This window comes from Centrocercus urophasianus, unplaced genomic scaffold, assembly GCF_019232065.1.
Source record: "Centrocercus urophasianus isolate 14NV4802_14NV808 unplaced genomic scaffold, USGS_Curo_1.0 seq_23, whole genome shotgun sequence".
NCBI classification, from domain to species: Eukaryota; Metazoa; Chordata; class Aves; order Galliformes; family Phasianidae; genus Centrocercus; species Centrocercus urophasianus.
The window spans coordinates 14,233,026-14,252,601 of NW_024884789.1; the positions used below are offsets into that span (position 1 = coordinate 14,233,026).

The 19,576-nt window shown below is 36.6% G+C and overlaps 1 protein-coding gene and 1 long non-coding RNA gene across 2 annotated transcripts in view; one reads left to right on the top strand and one right to left on the bottom strand.

Annotated features, from left to right (window-relative positions):
- The window catches only part of TRPM1 (transient receptor potential cation channel subfamily M member 1), a 78,389-nt gene that overhangs the window by 20,504 nt on the left and 38,309 nt on the right, over nucleotides 1-19,576 (bottom strand). Inside the window, exons 4-14 of the mRNA XM_042824017.1 lie at nucleotides 18,303-18,516; nucleotides 17,530-17,654; nucleotides 16,680-16,851; nucleotides 13,952-14,126; nucleotides 11,750-11,873; nucleotides 7,116-7,188; nucleotides 6,173-6,273; nucleotides 3,977-4,150; nucleotides 2,829-2,963; nucleotides 2,321-2,371; nucleotides 735-875 (exon numbers count right to left, since the gene is read on the bottom strand). Of these exons, the coding sequence (XP_042679951.1) occupies nucleotides 735-875; nucleotides 2,321-2,371; nucleotides 2,829-2,963; nucleotides 3,977-4,150; nucleotides 6,173-6,273; nucleotides 7,116-7,188; nucleotides 11,750-11,873; nucleotides 13,952-14,126; nucleotides 16,680-16,851; nucleotides 17,530-17,654; nucleotides 18,303-18,516 (1,485 nt within the window). The remainder of the gene's footprint in view (nucleotides 1-734; nucleotides 876-2,320; nucleotides 2,372-2,828; nucleotides 2,964-3,976; nucleotides 4,151-6,172; nucleotides 6,274-7,115; nucleotides 7,189-11,749; nucleotides 11,874-13,951; nucleotides 14,127-16,679; nucleotides 16,852-17,529; nucleotides 17,655-18,302; nucleotides 18,517-19,576) is intronic.
- On the top strand, nucleotides 528-9,624 carry LOC122163120. The gene is made up of 2 exons (XR_006169825.1): nucleotides 528-1,674; nucleotides 8,967-9,624. It is a non-coding gene; the product is annotated as an uncharacterized LOC122163120 (long non-coding RNA).

Here is a 19,576-nt window from a genome sequence, read left to right on the forward strand (position 1 = left end):
CATTTTCCGTAAAAGGCTTAATTGTATGGTCAATTAGATAGTACTATATATATACATATATATATACACACATACAGTATTCTGACTGCAGAATAGATTACTTTGGGGTTTGAGTAGCCTTCTGATCATTTGAAGCAGTTGCTTTTTGTGAGCAAGCTTCACTTGATCTTCAAAAACCCACAATTCAAACAAAAAAAAATTAAGTTAATGAAGAGAATTATTCTAATTGCATAGAATAAAATGTTTAACAAGGGTCCATGCTTGCTATTCTCATAATTGGTTTATGACTCTGAAATGTTTACTGAGATTGCAGTGGTTTCTGTAGAATAAGGTTTATGCTCATAGCAGTTCCTTATAGGGACTTACTTAATTATTTGGAAAACAAACCTGATGTGACCAATAGAATTTACAGTTCAAGTTATAACATCAAGCTACAACTTAAAGAAGGAAGAAGTAAATACACAGGCAAGGCGGTTAGAAATAGCTGGGTAGTAAACTACTTAAATAGAAGGCAGTTCACCTCCAGATCGAAGTATTTACCATCTGCTGGCTGCTTCTATTAACTCAAGTGTTTTATGGGATCCTTACATAACTGTACTACTAGAAGTTCAACATCAGTCTTACAGCATTTCTTTAGCATTGGACATGTAGTATTTCACAATCATGAAGGAACAGAGTACTGGTTGTTTTTACCATCAGCGTGATGGCCACATCCAGAATTAACTCATCCTTACCCTCTTAGGTCCAAATAAATTATTATAAAGAGTCCGAAAACTTTTTCTAGTATAGTTGCAGCGATAAGCTCCACCCATGAGATATTCAAGTACAAGACCAATATCTATTAGGCTGATATGATAATCTGGTGGAAGATTGCCCTACCAAGAGCAAGGAAACAAACAAAAGAACAAAATAAGAATTTAGAACAAGAAAAAATAACATACATGAAATTCATATTGGTGCAGCAGTAATATTTATAGATACTTGTCTCAGTCTCTGATTATTTATACAAAATTAATGAGAACCAATTCAAATGATAAATGTTTGGGGAACAGATTGAATTTTTGGAAGTATTTATAATTGAGGACAATTTTTCATTTGTAATTTACTTGTACATTGTATCAGTATCAATACATGTCCCAGTTGTTTGCAAGAGCTAAGAGATTGGTGAAGTCAATCTTTATGTCACTCTTAATATTGACCATTATTAATCCAACATAAAAGTATGATTTGCTTAATTTCATAATGAAGATCAGACACACTCTACAATTTATAAAAATTTGCATTTTGCCACAATATTACCTACAGAGTTAAGAATACAATTCAGATAATGATTTAGATTTATACGTAGCCCAGAATTAAAGAGAAAAGCCTGTAACTTCCACAATCACGTATAAGAGCTAGATAGTTGCATTAACTCTTCTAGAAGCATAAGCTGAAAACTGCTTTGTTGTTTGAGCTATATCCTACAACAGGAACTCATTCTACAACACCACTGAGCAGTAGCTACAATGAAAGAACCATATCCTAAGCAAACACATCACCTCCATGTTAACCCAACTGAATCCCCGAGACTGCCGCTGAATGAGTGAGCCATGAAAATGCAGTGAAGAGACAGACAGAAAGCAGAATGCAGAAAAGCATTAGTGACAATCAAAAAGACAAACACCAAATGAGGTAAGTTTAACTGTGTAGTATGTCAATACGAATTGTGCATCAACTCAGTACTGCGTTGATTCCCACATTTAAATCTCCATGGATAAATGGGAGTTTCCTTTCAAAAAAAAAAAAAAAAAGGAAGACTATTCCTTGCAGTTAAATTCTATGAAATAAAAGCTCCAAAACCTCAATGAGAGTAAATATATAACCCTGTCATAGATAATGAACTAATGAGCATGTAGTGGAAACAAACAACATATTTAGGTTTTGTAGCACTGAGACAAGACAGTTTTTCCCAAGTAAAAGTAGGATTGCTCGGGAGCAAACTAAAAAACATGCAATGCAACATACAAAAGGGAAGAAATTCTTTGCTGGGGAGTGCAGCTTCTACTAAACCTAGCAGGTCTTTCAGTCCTCCTTTGTAGTACTCAATTTGGAGTCTACTGTGAAGAAGAAATAATATCTAAATCTTAAATAATACAACACATTACTAGCAGCTTTTCAACTACAAAAATTAGACTGATATCATTATTTACCTCAAGTGAAAAGTCATTTGACTTCCCTGTTTTTAATAGCTATCATCTAATTTCACTCATGCTGTGCTTGCTTTTATTGTTGACTCATATTATTAGTGCAATAATGCAAATGCAGCTTTTAAGCTTACCTTTTTCACATCTCTGACTAGCAAATGCAGTGTATTTGGAGGTCCCAATCTCTGAAACAAAAATTATTTACTGTCCATTAGAGCTTCAATAATTCATATTTTACACAAACAAAAATGACACTGTAAGAATTTAAGGCATCTATGTGCCATTACGTTCTACAGGGTTGAAAATAAGGAACTAGGCTACAGTGACATGCATAGTGTTAATCAAGAGTTGCATAGTCCTTTTCTTACAGCCCTTTATGTGGTAGTTCAGGAGCCTTGATTCAAGTCACAGCTGCTGCAAGCCTAGTCATCAGGAATGTGCATATGTAGGGAAACATCAGGACACTCGTATGATAGCAGTGGCTCCCTCTAATGCTATTCACCTTCTATTTACCTTTAAGGCTCAAAGCTTTTTAGAAACCAAATCGTTTCAGAAGCATACATCAGAAGGAAGAGAAGAAAAAGGTCATTCCTATACAGTAGAAAAGATATCACAGGGCATTTTTTACTTCTACTCACTCACAGTATTATAAAGTTCTTCCAGTCGAGGAATAGTGAGGAAATGTTGCATGTTAACTCCATTCTCAATGAGTAGTTTAACAAAGTCCACTCGATCCAGAACCAGTGCATCCAGCATAGCCTGCTCCAGCGAATTCACCTGAATCACAGAACAGAGAACGTGAGATCACACAAGCACAGAAGATGTGTCTGACCAACAACCATTACTATTTTCATTACTTTAGAGATGCCCAGTTTCCAAATATGCTGATGATGACTAATCATTCATTAAGGATCACTTTCCCCTCTTTCACCAACTCACCTATTGGTTTTCAAAAATGTTGGTCACAAAGTCTAATGGATCATCTCTTAATATTGTCTAAAGGGTTAGAATGCAGTAATAAAGGTGGAAAGGCCTTGAGCAGCAGCCCTTTTGATGCATGATCCCGATTTCAGACAACAAAACACCAATCTACTGCAAATGGAAGGTGAAACACATAGACAAGGTGAAACTTAAGTTTTCTTCACTTGATAAATATTTTTATAGAGGGAGGACGAAGATGTTCACTAGCGTGCTTATTTTGTTCTGATAAACATAGGCAAAAAGAGGCAGCAGATAGGCACTGACTTGCACTGTTGTGGTACAGCTGCATGTAGTGCATGTAGGATGAGAAACATTCCTGGCTCAAAGACTGAACAGCAGCACTCCTGCAGAATTCTAATGTCAATCCTCTGGAAATGTGCAAATGAGCATTCTGTAGAGTGAAAATGCATGTTTCCCTCACTCTTTGTTTTCAAGGATGGCTTAATCACTTTGGTTGAGTGATCTGAAAGCAGTTAACTCCTGCACAGAAAATGGATTTGTTGAATGGAATATAAAAGTGAGACTGGAAACTACTAAAACCCTACAAGGAATTAAAAGTGAGATTATCTAAAATCTCCTTTCATATGGATACAGCTATAGATATCTCTCTTATAGATGGTAGAACACCATTTGCACCATTTTGCAAGACACTTAAAAACTAGTACTGTCTGGATAATTCAGTCTCCCATACAGTTTCATAGAAGGGTAAAGCCCACCTTTGCAAACTAATAGATAGGCATACAGAGAGAGGGGAAAAAAAAAAAGCAAACAAACTTTTCAACAGTTTATTACAAGTACATTCACCTCACCCAGTTCAAGAGTTCAAGCTTCCTTGGATCTGTTTCTTCTTCTGGCTCTTCTTTTACTTTTCCTCCTTTTTTCTTCCCCTTTCCTTTCGCTCTGGCTGCTTTAGTCTGAACTGCTGGAGATTTCTTTTCCTTCTCAGGGGCTGTACCATCACTAGCTGTAAGGCTTCCTAAAGGCTTAATTTAATACAAGTATTACACACAAGTATTAGAAATCTACTTAATTGTACTACCACTATTTTACGAATACACTGCTATTGAACTTGTTTTTCAGTCACCACTTCACACATGCAATCTACTTAAAATTACCATTTCCTTAGGTATATGAAACTTTTTGGTTTACTCATTTAAAAAAACAAAAACAAAAACTCCAAGCTGTTATCTCTAATAGAATCCATAACACTGAAAGTCAAGTAGTGAAGTAGGCAGCCTGTGGTGGGATTCAACATAGAGGCTTTCTCTCCCAAAATTCAGTGCAAGAGGTCTGGGAAAAGACACTGCTTGATTATGCGACCCTTCAGCTTCTTTCCTCTCAGGAAAAGTTACAGCTGTCAAAAAAAAACCCAAAAACAATAGCAACAAGCAGGACAAAGTGTTTAACAAGGATCTTGCATAATGCCAAATTGCATCTATACTGCAGAAGCAGAAAGAAGAAGAAAAGAGGTCTCCTGACTAGTTAATTTAGGCTCTGCAGACAATATTTGTGTTTATAGCTCTTCAGGCATATCTAGACTCTTCTGACTCCTTCCCATTCTAAGCTATCTACCCAAAACAGGAAAGCACACGTGCAAGTATCTTGACATTACTTGTCTGTGCTATGGAGGCTTAAATTACACCAGCTAACACTTAGGTTATATAACCCCCATGTGCAGCTTACAACCATCTGTGCACTGCCCAGAAAACTAGAGAACAAAGCCTGCTATATTTTTTGTTTGTTTTCAATGTTTAACAAGGCTTGTTTTCTCTTTTTTTCTCCACCTTAAAAAAATCTTCTCTTTCTGGCCATCATGAAACATTTGTAAGCCTGGACAAAACTGCATCTGTCAATTCACAGAACATAAGGGCTGAATCCTCCTGACCGAAAAACATTCTTCATGGATTAGAAATTACAGTGTGCCACAATTAGCTGACAGCAGATCCACAGATTGTTGCAGAGAATGATTATGAAATAGGAGAGACAGTAGATGGATTCAGTTGCCAGGTGGTACATCTGAATTTAAGTGCAATGCTAGGGAGACTGGGACATTCATTTGAACAAAATCTTTTATACAAATAATATTTTATAATATTTAGGATCATTTAATTCTTTTCTTGTGAGCATTCCAATGATCTTTGAAAACATTACTATAAGTAAAGGAATAAAGCAATATCTGCAGCACCATTCATTAGAATTTTAATTGCACAGGCTTCTAAATGAAATAAATCTTAGCATTACATAAAGCACATACGTGAATAGTGTTCATTTTATGGTATAGTTTCAGGAAAGACGTCTAACTTTAAAAAAGTAAGAATCCTTGGAGTCAACTTTATCTAGTTCAGGTTGATTTCTTCATAACACCATGGTAATTCAACACCAGATGGTTCAAACAGTAAAGCAAAAAGCATCAATACAGAGAATTAGAAGTGGCTTAAATAGAGTATTTTAGTTATGCTGATAAACAAAGGCACCACAGTGATTCACCATTGATTTGAAACAGTGTAGCACCACATTCTAAAATTTTGAGAAGGAAAATTTCACTGCAGAAACTAAAGCTTTACTAAAGAACTGTTTCTAAGTTCACTTAGCACAGCACTACCAGAGGAGTTTTCAGCAGCAGTTTCCTTTGTCTACATTTTTGCTCCATTAATCCAAACTGACATTTTCAAAGCTATAAAGGAAGCAAGATACGCAATTACTTCAAAGCATCTCCATGAAATTCAGCCTTGATACATACTTGAACAGGTAGTTGGAGACTTCAGCAACTACTAGCATGTGTCAAAGAGATAAAAAGCAAAGTTGCTTTCCTGTTTTCAGAATCGAGTTTTTGCAAGTGGCAGCCTAAGTAAATTTCAAAACAAACAGGTCGTTCTTAATTAATGAAATGCCCTCCATCAGCTCATCATAAACAATAATTCAATAATATTCCTCCTGCCAACAAAATCCAGGGAGTTAATATTTGACAACTTATTTTCAATTTTTAGCAAATAACATGGTCTTACTGGCCAGTGGTGTCCAAAGACAAATATTTGGCTGCGTGCAATGTCTACACGGTTCCAGGCTAAAGCCAAGCTGAGCTGGTCTGGAGCAGATGCATTGGTACCTAAACAGAAACACATGCCAATATTTGGTATTTCGTGCATGATGAAACATCACAGAACAACCTTCTGCAATTCCCTTTCCCAAGAACTAAAAGCCAGCAAGCTTATTATCACAAGAATAGTTCTACTACAAAGCGGTGCATGCACCAAACCAATTTCCAGCATCTTCCATTTGACCTCATAATCCTAATTTCAAAAGGATTAAGCAGACTGTCTCTCTATTTCCCTTAGAGCTCCCAGATTGACTTTATATTCTGTAGCTAAAGATAGACATAAAACTGTTCTAAAAGGCTCCTTCGCACAGCTCCCTTGGCTGATGCTGTAGATATGAGCACAATAATTCCTCTCTTAATCTCTTACTTAGCATTAGGGACTCCAGCGTTCTCATACTGAGCCTGCTATCAACTATAAATATTCAGACAGAAAACAGATGTTGTTCCAGCAAACATAACACTCTCCAAATAAACTGAGAACTGATCCTAAGTTTCACCCTAAGGCTTAAAGAATACAATCTGAGGCCTGGAAAAAGCCAGTCTTCTAATCTTCCTACCACTTCTTCTATCTTTATTAATATGTGCAAAGACTGCGATAAAATGTGCTGAAATATCAGGATAGCTGTTGGCAGCATTTCCATTCCAGGCTCTCAGGTGAGGAAAGCGACACAAAAATTTCAGTCTAGATTTTACACTTTGAGCTGATCTGAGTTGCAATCAAGTATTTTCAAGTTAGTACTTTGAATAAAAGAAAATAAACCAAAAATTTAAATATTTAGAGTGAACTTCAGGCAGTGTGTAGACTTGACCTTTTAGGAATCACAGTATACATCCTTCCTTGCAAAACCCACCTTTGAGGAGAGCAGTTAGGATAGACATCTCAATGTCCTGTTGCCCTTCAGACCCCATACGGAACACAGTGATCTAAAAGACAGCATTAAACCAAAACACAGAATTGCTGTACATGAAAGATGGACACTAAATTACAGATAGGAAAAAAATAAAAATAAAGGTAAAAATAAAAATAAAAATAAAGGTAAAAATAAAAATAAAGGTAAAAATAAAAATAGAGCAGAATGGTAAAGGTTTATTTTCTAAGGCTTAAAATTTTTCAAAACGTCCAGTTCCACTATTTTTTTCTTTTTGAAATTACAATTTCACAAAAACTCTGATTTATACTTTTTCAGAAGACTTATCCTAACTAACCCCTAAACAGTTAAATATGATAAACTTGCTGAAATTCTTCATCAAATCCCATAATTTTCACGAACAGAGACAAAACTGTCATGGCAAACTGATAATTTTCTCATATTTTGCAGTAATAAGAGAAATGCCAACTTGGAAAAAGGAAACACTAACTATCTGAAATAACTACAATAGCTTTAATGCTATTGACCATAGCACTCAAATATTTCAAAATGATGTGGTTTGCCACATAATGACCAGCAAAACAGATACAATTAATTTAAAAATCAGATACTTCTAGTCATATTTGCTTAACTGAGCCCATTCCAATTCTCTGCCTTTAAGAACTGCAATTCCTGCAAAGCTTAGCCATTAAAGGAGCTACATATTAAACAGTGAATAACATTCAAAAGTGTATTCTATATTAATGATATTCTTTCTGAATAGAGATAAAAAAAAAAACAACAATCTTTCACTTTCCAAAAACATCTCTGCGTAGTAGATGTCAGCATTAAGTAGTGGGAATGGCAATTTTTTCAACATTTTGAATAGATTTTATTTCTATACAAAGATAAATGTTTGCCACAAGACATGAAAGAATTAAAGGAAAAGTTGTATTACAGAACAAGAAAGCAGACAAAATTATAATCAAATGCATTTTGCTGTGATAGTCATTTTTAAATCTGAAGCAGTTTGGCTAAGGCAGCAGCCAGTTCTTTTTTCTCTATTGGTTCTTCTAGAGAGGCTGACTTATAATCAACTTATTGTAGTTACAACCAACTTGACTTCTGATGAAAGCAAAGTACAGAATTCATCTTGGCACTATAGGCACATAAATGCATCCATAGTACATTCATATTACTGGAATCGTAGAATCATATAATGGTTTGGGTTGGAAGAGACCTTAGATGCTATCTTGTTCCAGCCCCACTGCTATGGGTAAGGACACCTCCCACTACACCAAGCTGCTCACAGCCTTGTCCAGTCTGGCCTTCAGTGCTTCCATGGAGGGGCATCCACAGCCTCTCTGGGCAACCTGTTCCAGTGTCTCACCACTCTCACAGTAAAGAATTTATTCCTAATATCTAGTCTAAATCTGCCCTCTTCCAGTTTAAAACCATTTCCTAAAAAGTCCCTCCCCAGCCTTCCTGTAGGCTCCTTTCAGGTACTGGAAAGCTGCTATAAGGTTCCCCAGGAGCTTTCTCTAGAAAAGACTTCATATAATAATAAGCTGAGTATGCTACTTTATGCAGAAGTAAAATACAAACAGATGGGTATCTATTTGACTGCAACACAGAGTTGCAATATTAGAAAATACAGAGTTTGTTGAATTTTGTTCCAAGTAGCATTGGCAGATGGATGAGTCCCTAGAGAATTTAGTTCTGACAAAAGTATTTAAATATATGCAGCAAAATTGAAATCTGGCCTTTATGACCTCAAGAACTAAATAGTATCAGAATATGACTGAAATAAAAAAAACAGAGATAAAACTCAAAATAGTCCTTCTCTTCTTGCAGGAATCCCCCAGTGCTGAAGGGAATAAAACATCAGATTTAATGAACAATGGTGAGAAGAACATCGGAGAGAATATGGGAAAGAAGAAAGCACAATTAGGAGAACAGACTGCTATTATATTGTACAGGACATGAAAAACAACTGGTGAACGCTTAAATATTATTATCTTGAAAGCTATAGATACATAAGCAAGTATTCCTTGGCAGCTGAGATGAATATTATGTAGAAAAGCTGGAAGCATGAGCCAATACCAAGCATAATCTCAGGAGAAGAGCAGCTTTTTGGAGAATGTGGAGAATATGAAACTAAGAGAAACACTGCAAGGAACGTAGTGAGTGCCTCACACAGATGTCCATGCTCCAATCCCATCTCAGTTATCTTAGGACTCCTTCCTGAAAGGGGTCAGAAATGGCTTTATAGATAAATCCTCAGAATCACTGGGCATATTCTTTCATGCATTTTTGACTCAGCCAAAATCTCCTAGCGACACTAATTAGTACAGGCTTTATGCATGAAAAGGTAGGCTCCTAATGGTAAGTCTACAGATAACACATTGGCATCATACCTTAAGAAGTGATTTGACTTACTGTTTGAAAATTTTCAAAACAATTTTAGTGTCCGTATTTCCAAAGCAGAAGAAATAAAAGATAGCAAACATCATTAAGCTTCTTCACAACTTAAATGTTCTTTATATTTCAAAATACTTGCTTGTTGCCTTTTTATTTATATGGGAATTAAAGAGTGTTGAGCAATAGATCTGCACATCTCAGAGAATCAGTTTACATCCAGAGGAGATGATTACATAGATTTCTGGAGGATGCGTACACTTTTCTTGACCAGGGCACCAGGCATGATTCTAATCTGATAGAAGTTATTTCCTAAATTTCAATCACTTAATTGCTCAAGAAAAATGTAAAAATAATGCCTGGTTGGAACTTTCATCACTGTGGAGCTGCCCATATGAAATGAGGACCAGCATAAAGCCTGATGTACCAATTTTGGGAAGTTTATTTGTATTATGATGAGAATCATAGCGCGAAGCTTAGCACCAGCTGATGCCTTATGCAGTATCGCCATGTTAAGTAACAAGCTGTTGTGGTTTAACCCAGCAGGTGGCTGAGCACCACAAAGTCAATTACTCACTCCTCCCCCTTCCCAGTGAGATGTAGGAGAATATCAGGAAAAAAAAGTAGAACATGTGGTTGAGATAAAACTATTTACTAAGATAGAGACAAGGAAAAGGATGATAGTTAGGACTATCCATAGACATATGAATGTACATAACAGGTAATGGACAAGCAATTGCTTACCACCCCCTGACCAATGTCTAGTTGGCCCCCCTGAGCAGCAGAAGAGAAAAATATCAACTGCCACCCCCTTCAAAAATCCTGCATGACGCCAGATGGTATGGAATGTCCCTTTGGACAATTTAATTCAGCTGTTCTAATTCTGTTCCCTCCCAGCTCCTTGGGCCTTTGCTGAGAATGGCCTTGGCTCTGTACCACACTGCTCAGCAGCAACTATAAACATCAGTGTGTTACCAATGTTGTTTTCCTCCTAGAACCAAACACATAGCATCATACCAGACACTCCAAAAAACCTATTCCATCCTAGCTGAAATTAAGATACAAGCAAATACTGCACAGAAAATACTGTTTTTTCTTCCCTCCATATATCTTTGGTTAATATAGCAGGATTTACAGTTTTTCACTGAACAATTAAACAATTACTTCTATCAAACAGAACTATACTCCCCAGCGAAAAGAGTATGTGCTGTAAGGAATACTGTTTACTGTTTATTTAAAATTCTAAGGAGGAAGTTACAGATCAGTTTATTGTGTGCTGTATTAAGCTTGGGAAGAAATTAGATAATGATTTGCCTCTAAGCTGACCAGAGGCAGAAAATGTGCACTCTACAGAAGGAAAATACACTTACTATTGAGGGAGTATGAAACATAATTTTCCTAAGAAATTAAAAAACTTTCTTTTCTCAGCTTCAGGGTTAAAATATTCTCTTTACCAATGCCTGTGTTACAGCCATCACTTCCCTAGTAATAGAATTAGGCAACCCAAAGAATCATGGTCTGAGGAGAAAGATGTGCTAATTCTCTTGCTTCTATCTATAGAAATACGCAACTTAAGCAAAAAAAAATATAAAAATGTCAGCTATATCTGTTCCAGTTGTAATTTGAAAACCATATAAAAATGTATTAAACTGTTTGTGTGCTATTAAAAAGCAGTTGCTTAAGACAAAAGAATTAAATGGAATTCTATCAAAACTCACAGAAAAGATCATATTTACAAAAATTCACCAGGACAATTAGTCAGAAGAAACCACTCAAAAACTGCATAGGTACAGTGAACACAATTTCAAGACTTCCTTCTCAACAGACATGAATGCTGAAGATTTTTTTTTCCTGAGCACACTTTTTTCTGCAGCTGAGTTATGGTAGACAGGCATTAATCATATTGAGTGGTACACTGCATAGAACAGGCCTGTTGTAAATCAGGATCATGCACAACTGGGATCATCAAGAACTTGGTGTCTTGTAGAAAAAGACTCTTTATCTTCTTACACAGGAGAAGAATCTGAAGCTGGTTTTAGAGGCTTTCCAGAAGACAAAATCTCTGTTTCTAGGAGTCTAGGTTTATGAATGCATCATTATGTATACTTACAGGTCTTAAGAAAGAAAAAAAAAAGTTGAACTGTAACCCTGGGCTTCAAAGTACTTGCAGAAGTCTGTTCATAGCAATTATCTTCATGAAATACTTTTAGGACACTTACAAGTTCCTTTTTTTTCATGCATTCCATCAGAATGATAAACAGCTGATGAGCTTGACTCCTGCTGTAATTGAAGGTTTTCTGGATAGTTACTAGAAGCTGGTCCCTGAGAGATTCACTTATTATCCTAAATGATAAAGGAGACACAAAACAAGACGTTGTTGGAATTAATATATATGTAAGGAAAGTCTGCTGCTTGAGAAACATAATTTTTCATGCACCAGAACAGTGATTTTATTTGAAAATAAATAAAAACACACAACATTTTCGCATTCAATATGGAAAGGTTGTGAAGTTTACAAAATAATAACAGTAATCAGGAGATTTGTACCCAGACTGGCTCTTGTGCATCTCAGCCCTTCAATAAAGATTTAAAAACTGGCAAGGACTTTCAACTATTCTTTTGCCCTGGAATGGAATCTCTGTACTACAAGATGGCTCTTATTTTTTCTGTGAATGTGTATATATACTCTTGTTAAGTTCAGCCTTCAGAATTTCAGTAGTACAACTTACTGGATATGCATCTTTGCCTCTAAATGTTGCAAGGTTCTTTGCATGTAATCAAAAACCCTAAAATATTTCACACTACCAGTATGTCACCTTGGTTATCTTTTACCTCTTCAACAGAATTTAGTTGCTGGACCATATGAAACCTCAAAATACACACTGGAGAAACACAAAAACCAAAGATGACCTAAGAAAAAATGAGAATGAAAACACTTCAGTGAAGATCAGAAACGTCTGATCTCTCAAAGCAGTCTGAAACAGAGGCCATCCATTTTGGCTGTTTTCCTAATAAAATACATGTATTTTCAGGTAGCAGCAAACATTACCAGCAGACAATCAAATCAGTGAGACAGCTGAGCTTGCCAAGTGCAGTAAAATCCAAAGTTCATTGTGAGAAAATTATTCTTTGTAATCTGACAGCAGGGATGCCAGAAATTTCTCACTACAGACCTGTGTTACCAGGTGAACACATTTATCTCATCAGCATTATCGGAAAGGAAAACTGGACAGTGTAACATGCGCACTGGGGAAGAGAGTCATGCAGCAAGCAGATATCAAACAGATTGATCCTTATAAGCTCCTTCAGTTTCTGTGTGCTGATAAAGAGGGATGGATGAGAAAGAAAGAAAAGAAAGTTTGATCTAATCTAAGGAGGCTTGTTCAATGCAAAGAAAGATGTCACATCATAAATTCTATTGGTAGCATTAAAGCTGTACTATATGTAAACCCAAAAATCCAGCATCAGAGCTGCTTTCCCACTTCAAGCACATAACATCTGCACTGTTTGAGAATAACAGTTATTTAATTCAATTTAAGCTCCAACTTTAGCCATGGAAACAAACTATTTCTTCAGTGAAAAGAGGGTGTGATGTAGCCTAATGAAAACCATACACATTTTTCCTGATTCTGTATTAACAATCGGTATGGAGAAGACGTTGTTTGATTGGGAGGAGCAGCATTTGAAATAGAAAATGCACTACTCTGCTTCCATTTGGAGTATCTATCAGGAGAGATCGTATACTCTGCAGAGAAGATGAGCTTTATTCTATATGTTTTGTACCTTTGAACAAATTGCCCTCTCTACCAACAGAAACAGAAGACAACCAACTGTAAAAATCACAAATTCCACAAAAAAGGGTTCATTTGGGCAGTGAAGCAGAATGCTTCAGACAAATATTTGGCTCTGGTCATGGCAGCACTGCTCTGAAGAAATATCAAAGACATAAGAAAAAGCAAAAGAAGAAAGCCTGACATTTATTCAACCTGGCACTCTTGGAGCACGAATGTCATTCATAGAGCACATTAGATGCAGGCAGTACATATTCTGCAAATACATGAACTATTAAAACTCAGCTCTGACCTGAGAAAAGGAGTAATTCTGGGAACCACTTGTTCCTTACTTCTAAAGCATCCAACTCAGCATCAAGTATCATGCAACAAACTTTGATGGATCTTATATGACAGTGCGCTGCACTGAGACCAAGCTTATGTCAATAGGCTGTCAAATACATTTGAAGTAGTAACAATTACTACTCATTAACACCAAGGAAAAGATCAAACAGGCAACAAAATCTGACAGCAGAATACCTCTGTTAGGAACATTTTGTATCTGAGCTTTTTTTCCAGGAAAATGAGGCGTAATCCCTCATCATCTCCCCTGAGCAAGACACAGCTTTAGTGAAAGTCTCATAGTCTTACCCTCCTTCTTCTGAATACTTGTGTGCAAATGACAGAATATCAGATGCTCGTCCACTACCATCACAAATCACTACAGGGAGAGGAGGTTCTTCTCGTAGGCACTCCAAAACAATGGAGATAACATTGGGACCACCTTCCACAATAAGCCCAACTACAGGAACACCCTGTCCCAGCCCTGAAAAAAAAATAGAAGAGCAGAAACAGAAAAGAAGTGTAATTGAAACTGAGCTTAAGAGGTTGATCTGTTATGAAGGGATGCGATTTTCTGTATTACAGCATCACTTAAAACCAGAACAGTTAGGAAAAATTATGATTATTTCACAGCCAGTGACAAGGAAGGTGTCTGTATACTGTTTCAAAGTCTCAGATAGAAAACAGCAAGTCTTTTCAGTTATGATGTGGTTTAATCCACAGTAGGAAGCTGTGCTCCACATATCTGTTGGCTTGCTTCTCTGCCACAGTGGGATGGGGAAAGAACTGGGGAAAAAAAAGAAAACTCGGGAAAAAAAAAAAAGAAGAGAATACAAAAACTGATACACAACACAATTGAATTGCTCACCACCAGACAAATGGTGAACTGTTCATAATCTCTTGCAGTAGACACCATGCACAGACAAACCAGCTGAACACGATCCTACTATCACTTCATTATCTCCACTGTTACTTGAACGGCTCCCTGCTGCTGTGTCTTTGATGTTTTAACTGTTCCTTGGTTACCTACAGGAAGTCTTCAGTAAGGTGACATATGCCTATGCTTTCTCCTAAGATAGAAGTATGAATTTGGTGTCTTTATCATGAGGCTGAGATGGCTGGCCGATGGAAGAGACGACAGCTGAGCATCCCTTTGCTGTCCCTGCCTCACTGTGATCTCCAGGCATAGGATGACAAAGGGAAGCCCACAGGTCACACAGTCTCAGTAGTCTCAGTCACAATGGGGAAATGAAGGACAAAACATTACCTGAAGGCTGACCAATCCCCCCACTATAAGCATTTGAATTCAATTCTTAATCTGTAAAATGACCAGCGTTCCATAAGTAAGATGCACTTTTTTTTTTACAGTTGACTTCATGTTTTCATTCCTCTCTGAAGAATGGGAACAGCATGGATAGTAACAGCAAAGGCTTCCTGACATCCTCCTGTCAGCATACCCCAGCTCTGATAAGGAGTAGTCACAGAGCATTGGCTGGCCTCTGTGTCCATGAAATCCTCAGTGACTACTATTGAAATTTCCAGAAGAGGCGCTAGTGCTCGAGTGCTTGAAGTGATTAAAAACAAACAGAACAACTCTCTGTACATTTTTACTAGTAAATGTACTGCAAAGCTTTACAGAATTCAAATATCCTATACGTATTCCCAACTTTGCCCCTTGTGTGAAAAATCTCTTACTTAAATCAGAACAAATATCCCCAGCCCAAAGTGGTATCAAAGGAAATAACACAAAACATCTTGCCTCTGGGCCCTGACTTCCTTATCTTCCAAGCCAGTGCTCTCTTTAATAATGTTACAACACTCCCAGCACTTCTGCAGAAGACAAAGATGTTAAAAGCATAGCCATGTTAGCTGTCTCAAATGTCTGTCTGGGGGCAACAGTGTGTGGTAGTGTCTCCATGCTCAAAGGCAAGAGGCGTAGTTTTGGTGAGTTAACTTTCTTCAGCTAACTGGAGGTTAAAAAAAGTATGTGAAGACTTTCCAGAACACTTAGATATCTTTTGGCAGATCTCTACATGTATCTTTAGTCTTACCCAGCACTCTATTTCATTTTTCTGCTCTACTGTAAAGATAACTTAAACCCTATTGGAAACTTTTGTACAGTACAATGCAATTAGTATCTTGAATGCTTTGTTTTTCTTATTTTTATAGGCCTACACAGCTTCTGAAGGCATTTCTCATACATCAGAAAGACAGCTGGTAGAACTGATGCCTATTTGCCTGCAACTTTTAATTCAAGCATGGAATCTAAGACTGATAAATTTCTCTTTATCATTTCTGATTTACTTTAACTTGCTAGAAAGCCATCATTACTAGCATTCCTTATTTATTTCATCTCTAATTTTTTCAGTAAAAAATGTCATTTTAAATGCATTTTTCTTAAATAATGATGAAAACAAATCTAGAAAATTGTTTTAGAGAGGACGTTAACTGACAAATTTTAAAACTACATTAAACTCAAAATATAAAAACACCAATGTGAAAAGTAAAAATGCTGAGCTATGTCGGGAAGATCACATAATTTTAAATGCGATATTTCAAATGAAACCAATCCATATAAAAGAAAAAAAAACAAAAACCTTTTGTAACAACACCTGGAATCAGAAGCCACAGAGATACAGAGGATTCCCATAAGTGGGATGTGCAGCAAATCATCTCATTCTGTGTGTTTACTGATGCTTAAGAATTCTTTCCAGAAATGCATAAATATTTTATATGTTCCTTTCTTTAAATTCTTACTGCTTTGAACCTTCATCTCACTATTATTTTTTAATCTTTTCATCCTCCTTTTATGTCATTTTCTTTCACTTTTCTGGCTTTTCTATGATGTTAGATGTGGGCTCTTCCATCACTATTCAGACAGCGTATGTCTAGCTTAGTCTCACAGTCCTGATGAAACTCCTGCTAGGAAGAGTGGTAGAAACTCTTAATTTCAATACCATGAAGTATTTCTAGCCCCTCTCCCTTCCCTTCCCTTCCCTTAATGTGCTATGTTTACAACTTGCCCCACCGTACTTACGTGTATTAATTTTCTGGAGAGAAATGTGTTTTTCCAACTGACGTCGTAACTTCACTTCAGCTCCATATTTACCTAGAGTACCATTGTCTGCCAGAATGAAGTGGGTGTGGGAACTGTTGAGCACAGAAAGCTTGCTTAGAGGGTTTGACATTGTCTGGTAAACACGTGTTACCTGTCAAAAGATTAGGTGCACCGGGATTAGAACTATGAAATAAACATGAAAATCCTCCAGTGTCCAACAAAAGCACACACCTTATGAGGAAACAAATCAACCAGATGTTTATAATTGAAATCATAGGAGAATTAGAAAAAAGCTTGTCTTTATACTCAAAATTCGAACTTTTCACAGCACTGTTTTCATTGGAGGATAACAGTCGTGTTTGTACATTCTTTTACATTTTCACCTATTCTCATTGATGTACAGCCCTTGATCACACCCTTTCTCACTCTCACTGCTTTAGGAATTACATTCCTGCCTGGAGTCAGCAGAAATTAATGTACCACTGCTGAGTACCTTTCTATAATAAATGCAAGTCTTGTACACGTAAAAGCACTTAAATGATTTATGGAGCACTCAGCATAGACACAGTGAAGGTAGAACCTAAAACAAACTTTTGCCAGAGAGAACTTTAACACTGAAAGTAGTGTAAACCTCACTACCTCTGGGTATATTTGCTTAGCTATATATAGAATATGGATAGAATACTGTCAAATATGTTTGAACAACAGCTTTTCTTTAAGGAGATTTCTAATTTCAGCAGTGCTTTAGAAACTGTGAAAATTAATACTCCAAATAGATGAGTTGCCTATTTCATTACTTTGATTACATGTTAATTCCTTAAAGACTTACATCTTTTCCTATCAGATCTTCCTTGTTTTCTACAATGCCCCATGGTGCAATTCCTATGGCACAGATTCGTCCTCTGGATTTTGAAGAATGGTCTTTCAAGGCATCTCCCACATGACGAATGACACCTATAGATAAATCTCACTGAATTAAATCTTGTCCCTCTTGAGAGAGATTACCAAACATTGAATTTTTCCTCTTCTCACTGAGATCCCTGTTTTTCTGGGCTGCATTCACTACGTAAACTGGTATCTATTTAAAATAGAGCATGCAGTGCAGACAAACCCATGCTTGTATTTTGCAATTGCATGTAAACTGAGTGGCTTGTTTTTTTCATATCCTTACTCTGAATTCACTCATGTCTTGGACAGACTTACCCAGTTACTTAATTACACAGCATTCTTTGAAAATCTATTGTGTAATCAATATTAACACAAAATGAATTTTAAAAAATAACACCTGAAAAACCCCCAACAGTGAGAGGCTAATCAACCACTGATAAAAATGTACCATATCTGGTGGTAGATTCCTTGCTACTAAAATCAAAGACAATAACCTTTTTCAGAGGAAACACTGTGTAATGCAAATCAACACTGACACAGGAATATTTTACTGTCTGGGCTGGGTAGATTAATGAAAATCATTACAGTTCTATTTTTCTAGTCTAGTGGCTAATAATTCATTCATGAAGACTTAAATCTTACGCCTTTGGGAAAGAATAGTAACTGCAAATCAGTGAATTCTCAGGTAAACTAGAAGTGCTGGTAATTGTTTACCTGTACTAACACCTCCAGTGAAAATCCAGGCTCCGGTGGTCATGGCAGCCTTTATCAGACCTTTTCCAAATACTTGTTTCAGTTTCGGCTGCATTTCAAAGTTCTGGAGGCCTCCATGGACAGAGATTAAGAGTTTGGGCAATTCTAGTTGCCAGTCTTTCACCATGAGATGCAGCAGAGAATCTGGTTTGGTGTCATACGACACACGGATATACTGAAAAGATCAATGCAAGATATTATCTCTCTATTCTGTAAATTGTCCATTGACTAAGCACAGAATGATTATATTAAACCCCCAATTTTTAAAGAAGAATTTTACAAATTTTGATCAATTTAAGGTTAATTTTATCTGCTCTTTAGTAGAAATAGGTTGAAATGCTTTGCTATTAGGAATTTACTGGCAACAGATGAATTTAAAAGAACCGCTTTCTTCTCCCTTCCTTCAAAACTGACTATGAGCAAGCTCTTATAACAAACCTACACTGTTGGAGGCTAGCTGTTCTAAATGACTGGAAGTTGCTTTTTTATCTTTCCTAAAATCTTGGTTTGACTGCTAGAGACCCAGTGATCATTATGAGAAATAAGAGGCCTATGGTCTGGTTATCCCATTCACTGTGGATATAAGTATTCAATATCTGAAAGAACAGTTTCTACTACTCACAGTTCAATTCTGCCTTTGTGATACCTTTTCAACTACTACTCCATGAAACAAAACCACGGAACAAACTAGTGCTTATTTCTGCTTTAAAAACAAACCAATCAGCGCTAACAAAAATCAAGCCCTCCTATATATTTTAGACAAGTTTTTGCAGTGAGTTGTTTCAACTGACAGTCTTGGCAGAGAGATATGGAAGCAAATATAGAGAATAAATAATCCAGGTCTGAATCTGAGTGGCAAGACAGAAAGAGATTTTTTGCGGAAACTTGAATGCTGTTACTTGCACTGCTCAGAAAATTTAAAGGTTCGTTTTCCAGCTCCAAGAAGCTTCCGTCTTTCAGGAAAGCTAGACTCATTTCTATTTCTATTAGATGTTGAACCTTAAAAAAAATGTATATCCAGCCTGGGTTATTTGGCCCACAGTCTAACAAGCGTAGTACAGACAGAATCACCGGCACTACATGACTTCCCAGATGATATTTACTAACAGTAACTTTAGTGAAGCTGTTTCTTCAAGATATTTTCAGGTGCTTTCTAGGTAGGTATTATTTTTTTGTTCTCACTTCTCTCTTGCTTATTCTTTTTCATCATCCTGTCTACATCTTTCTTAAGAATT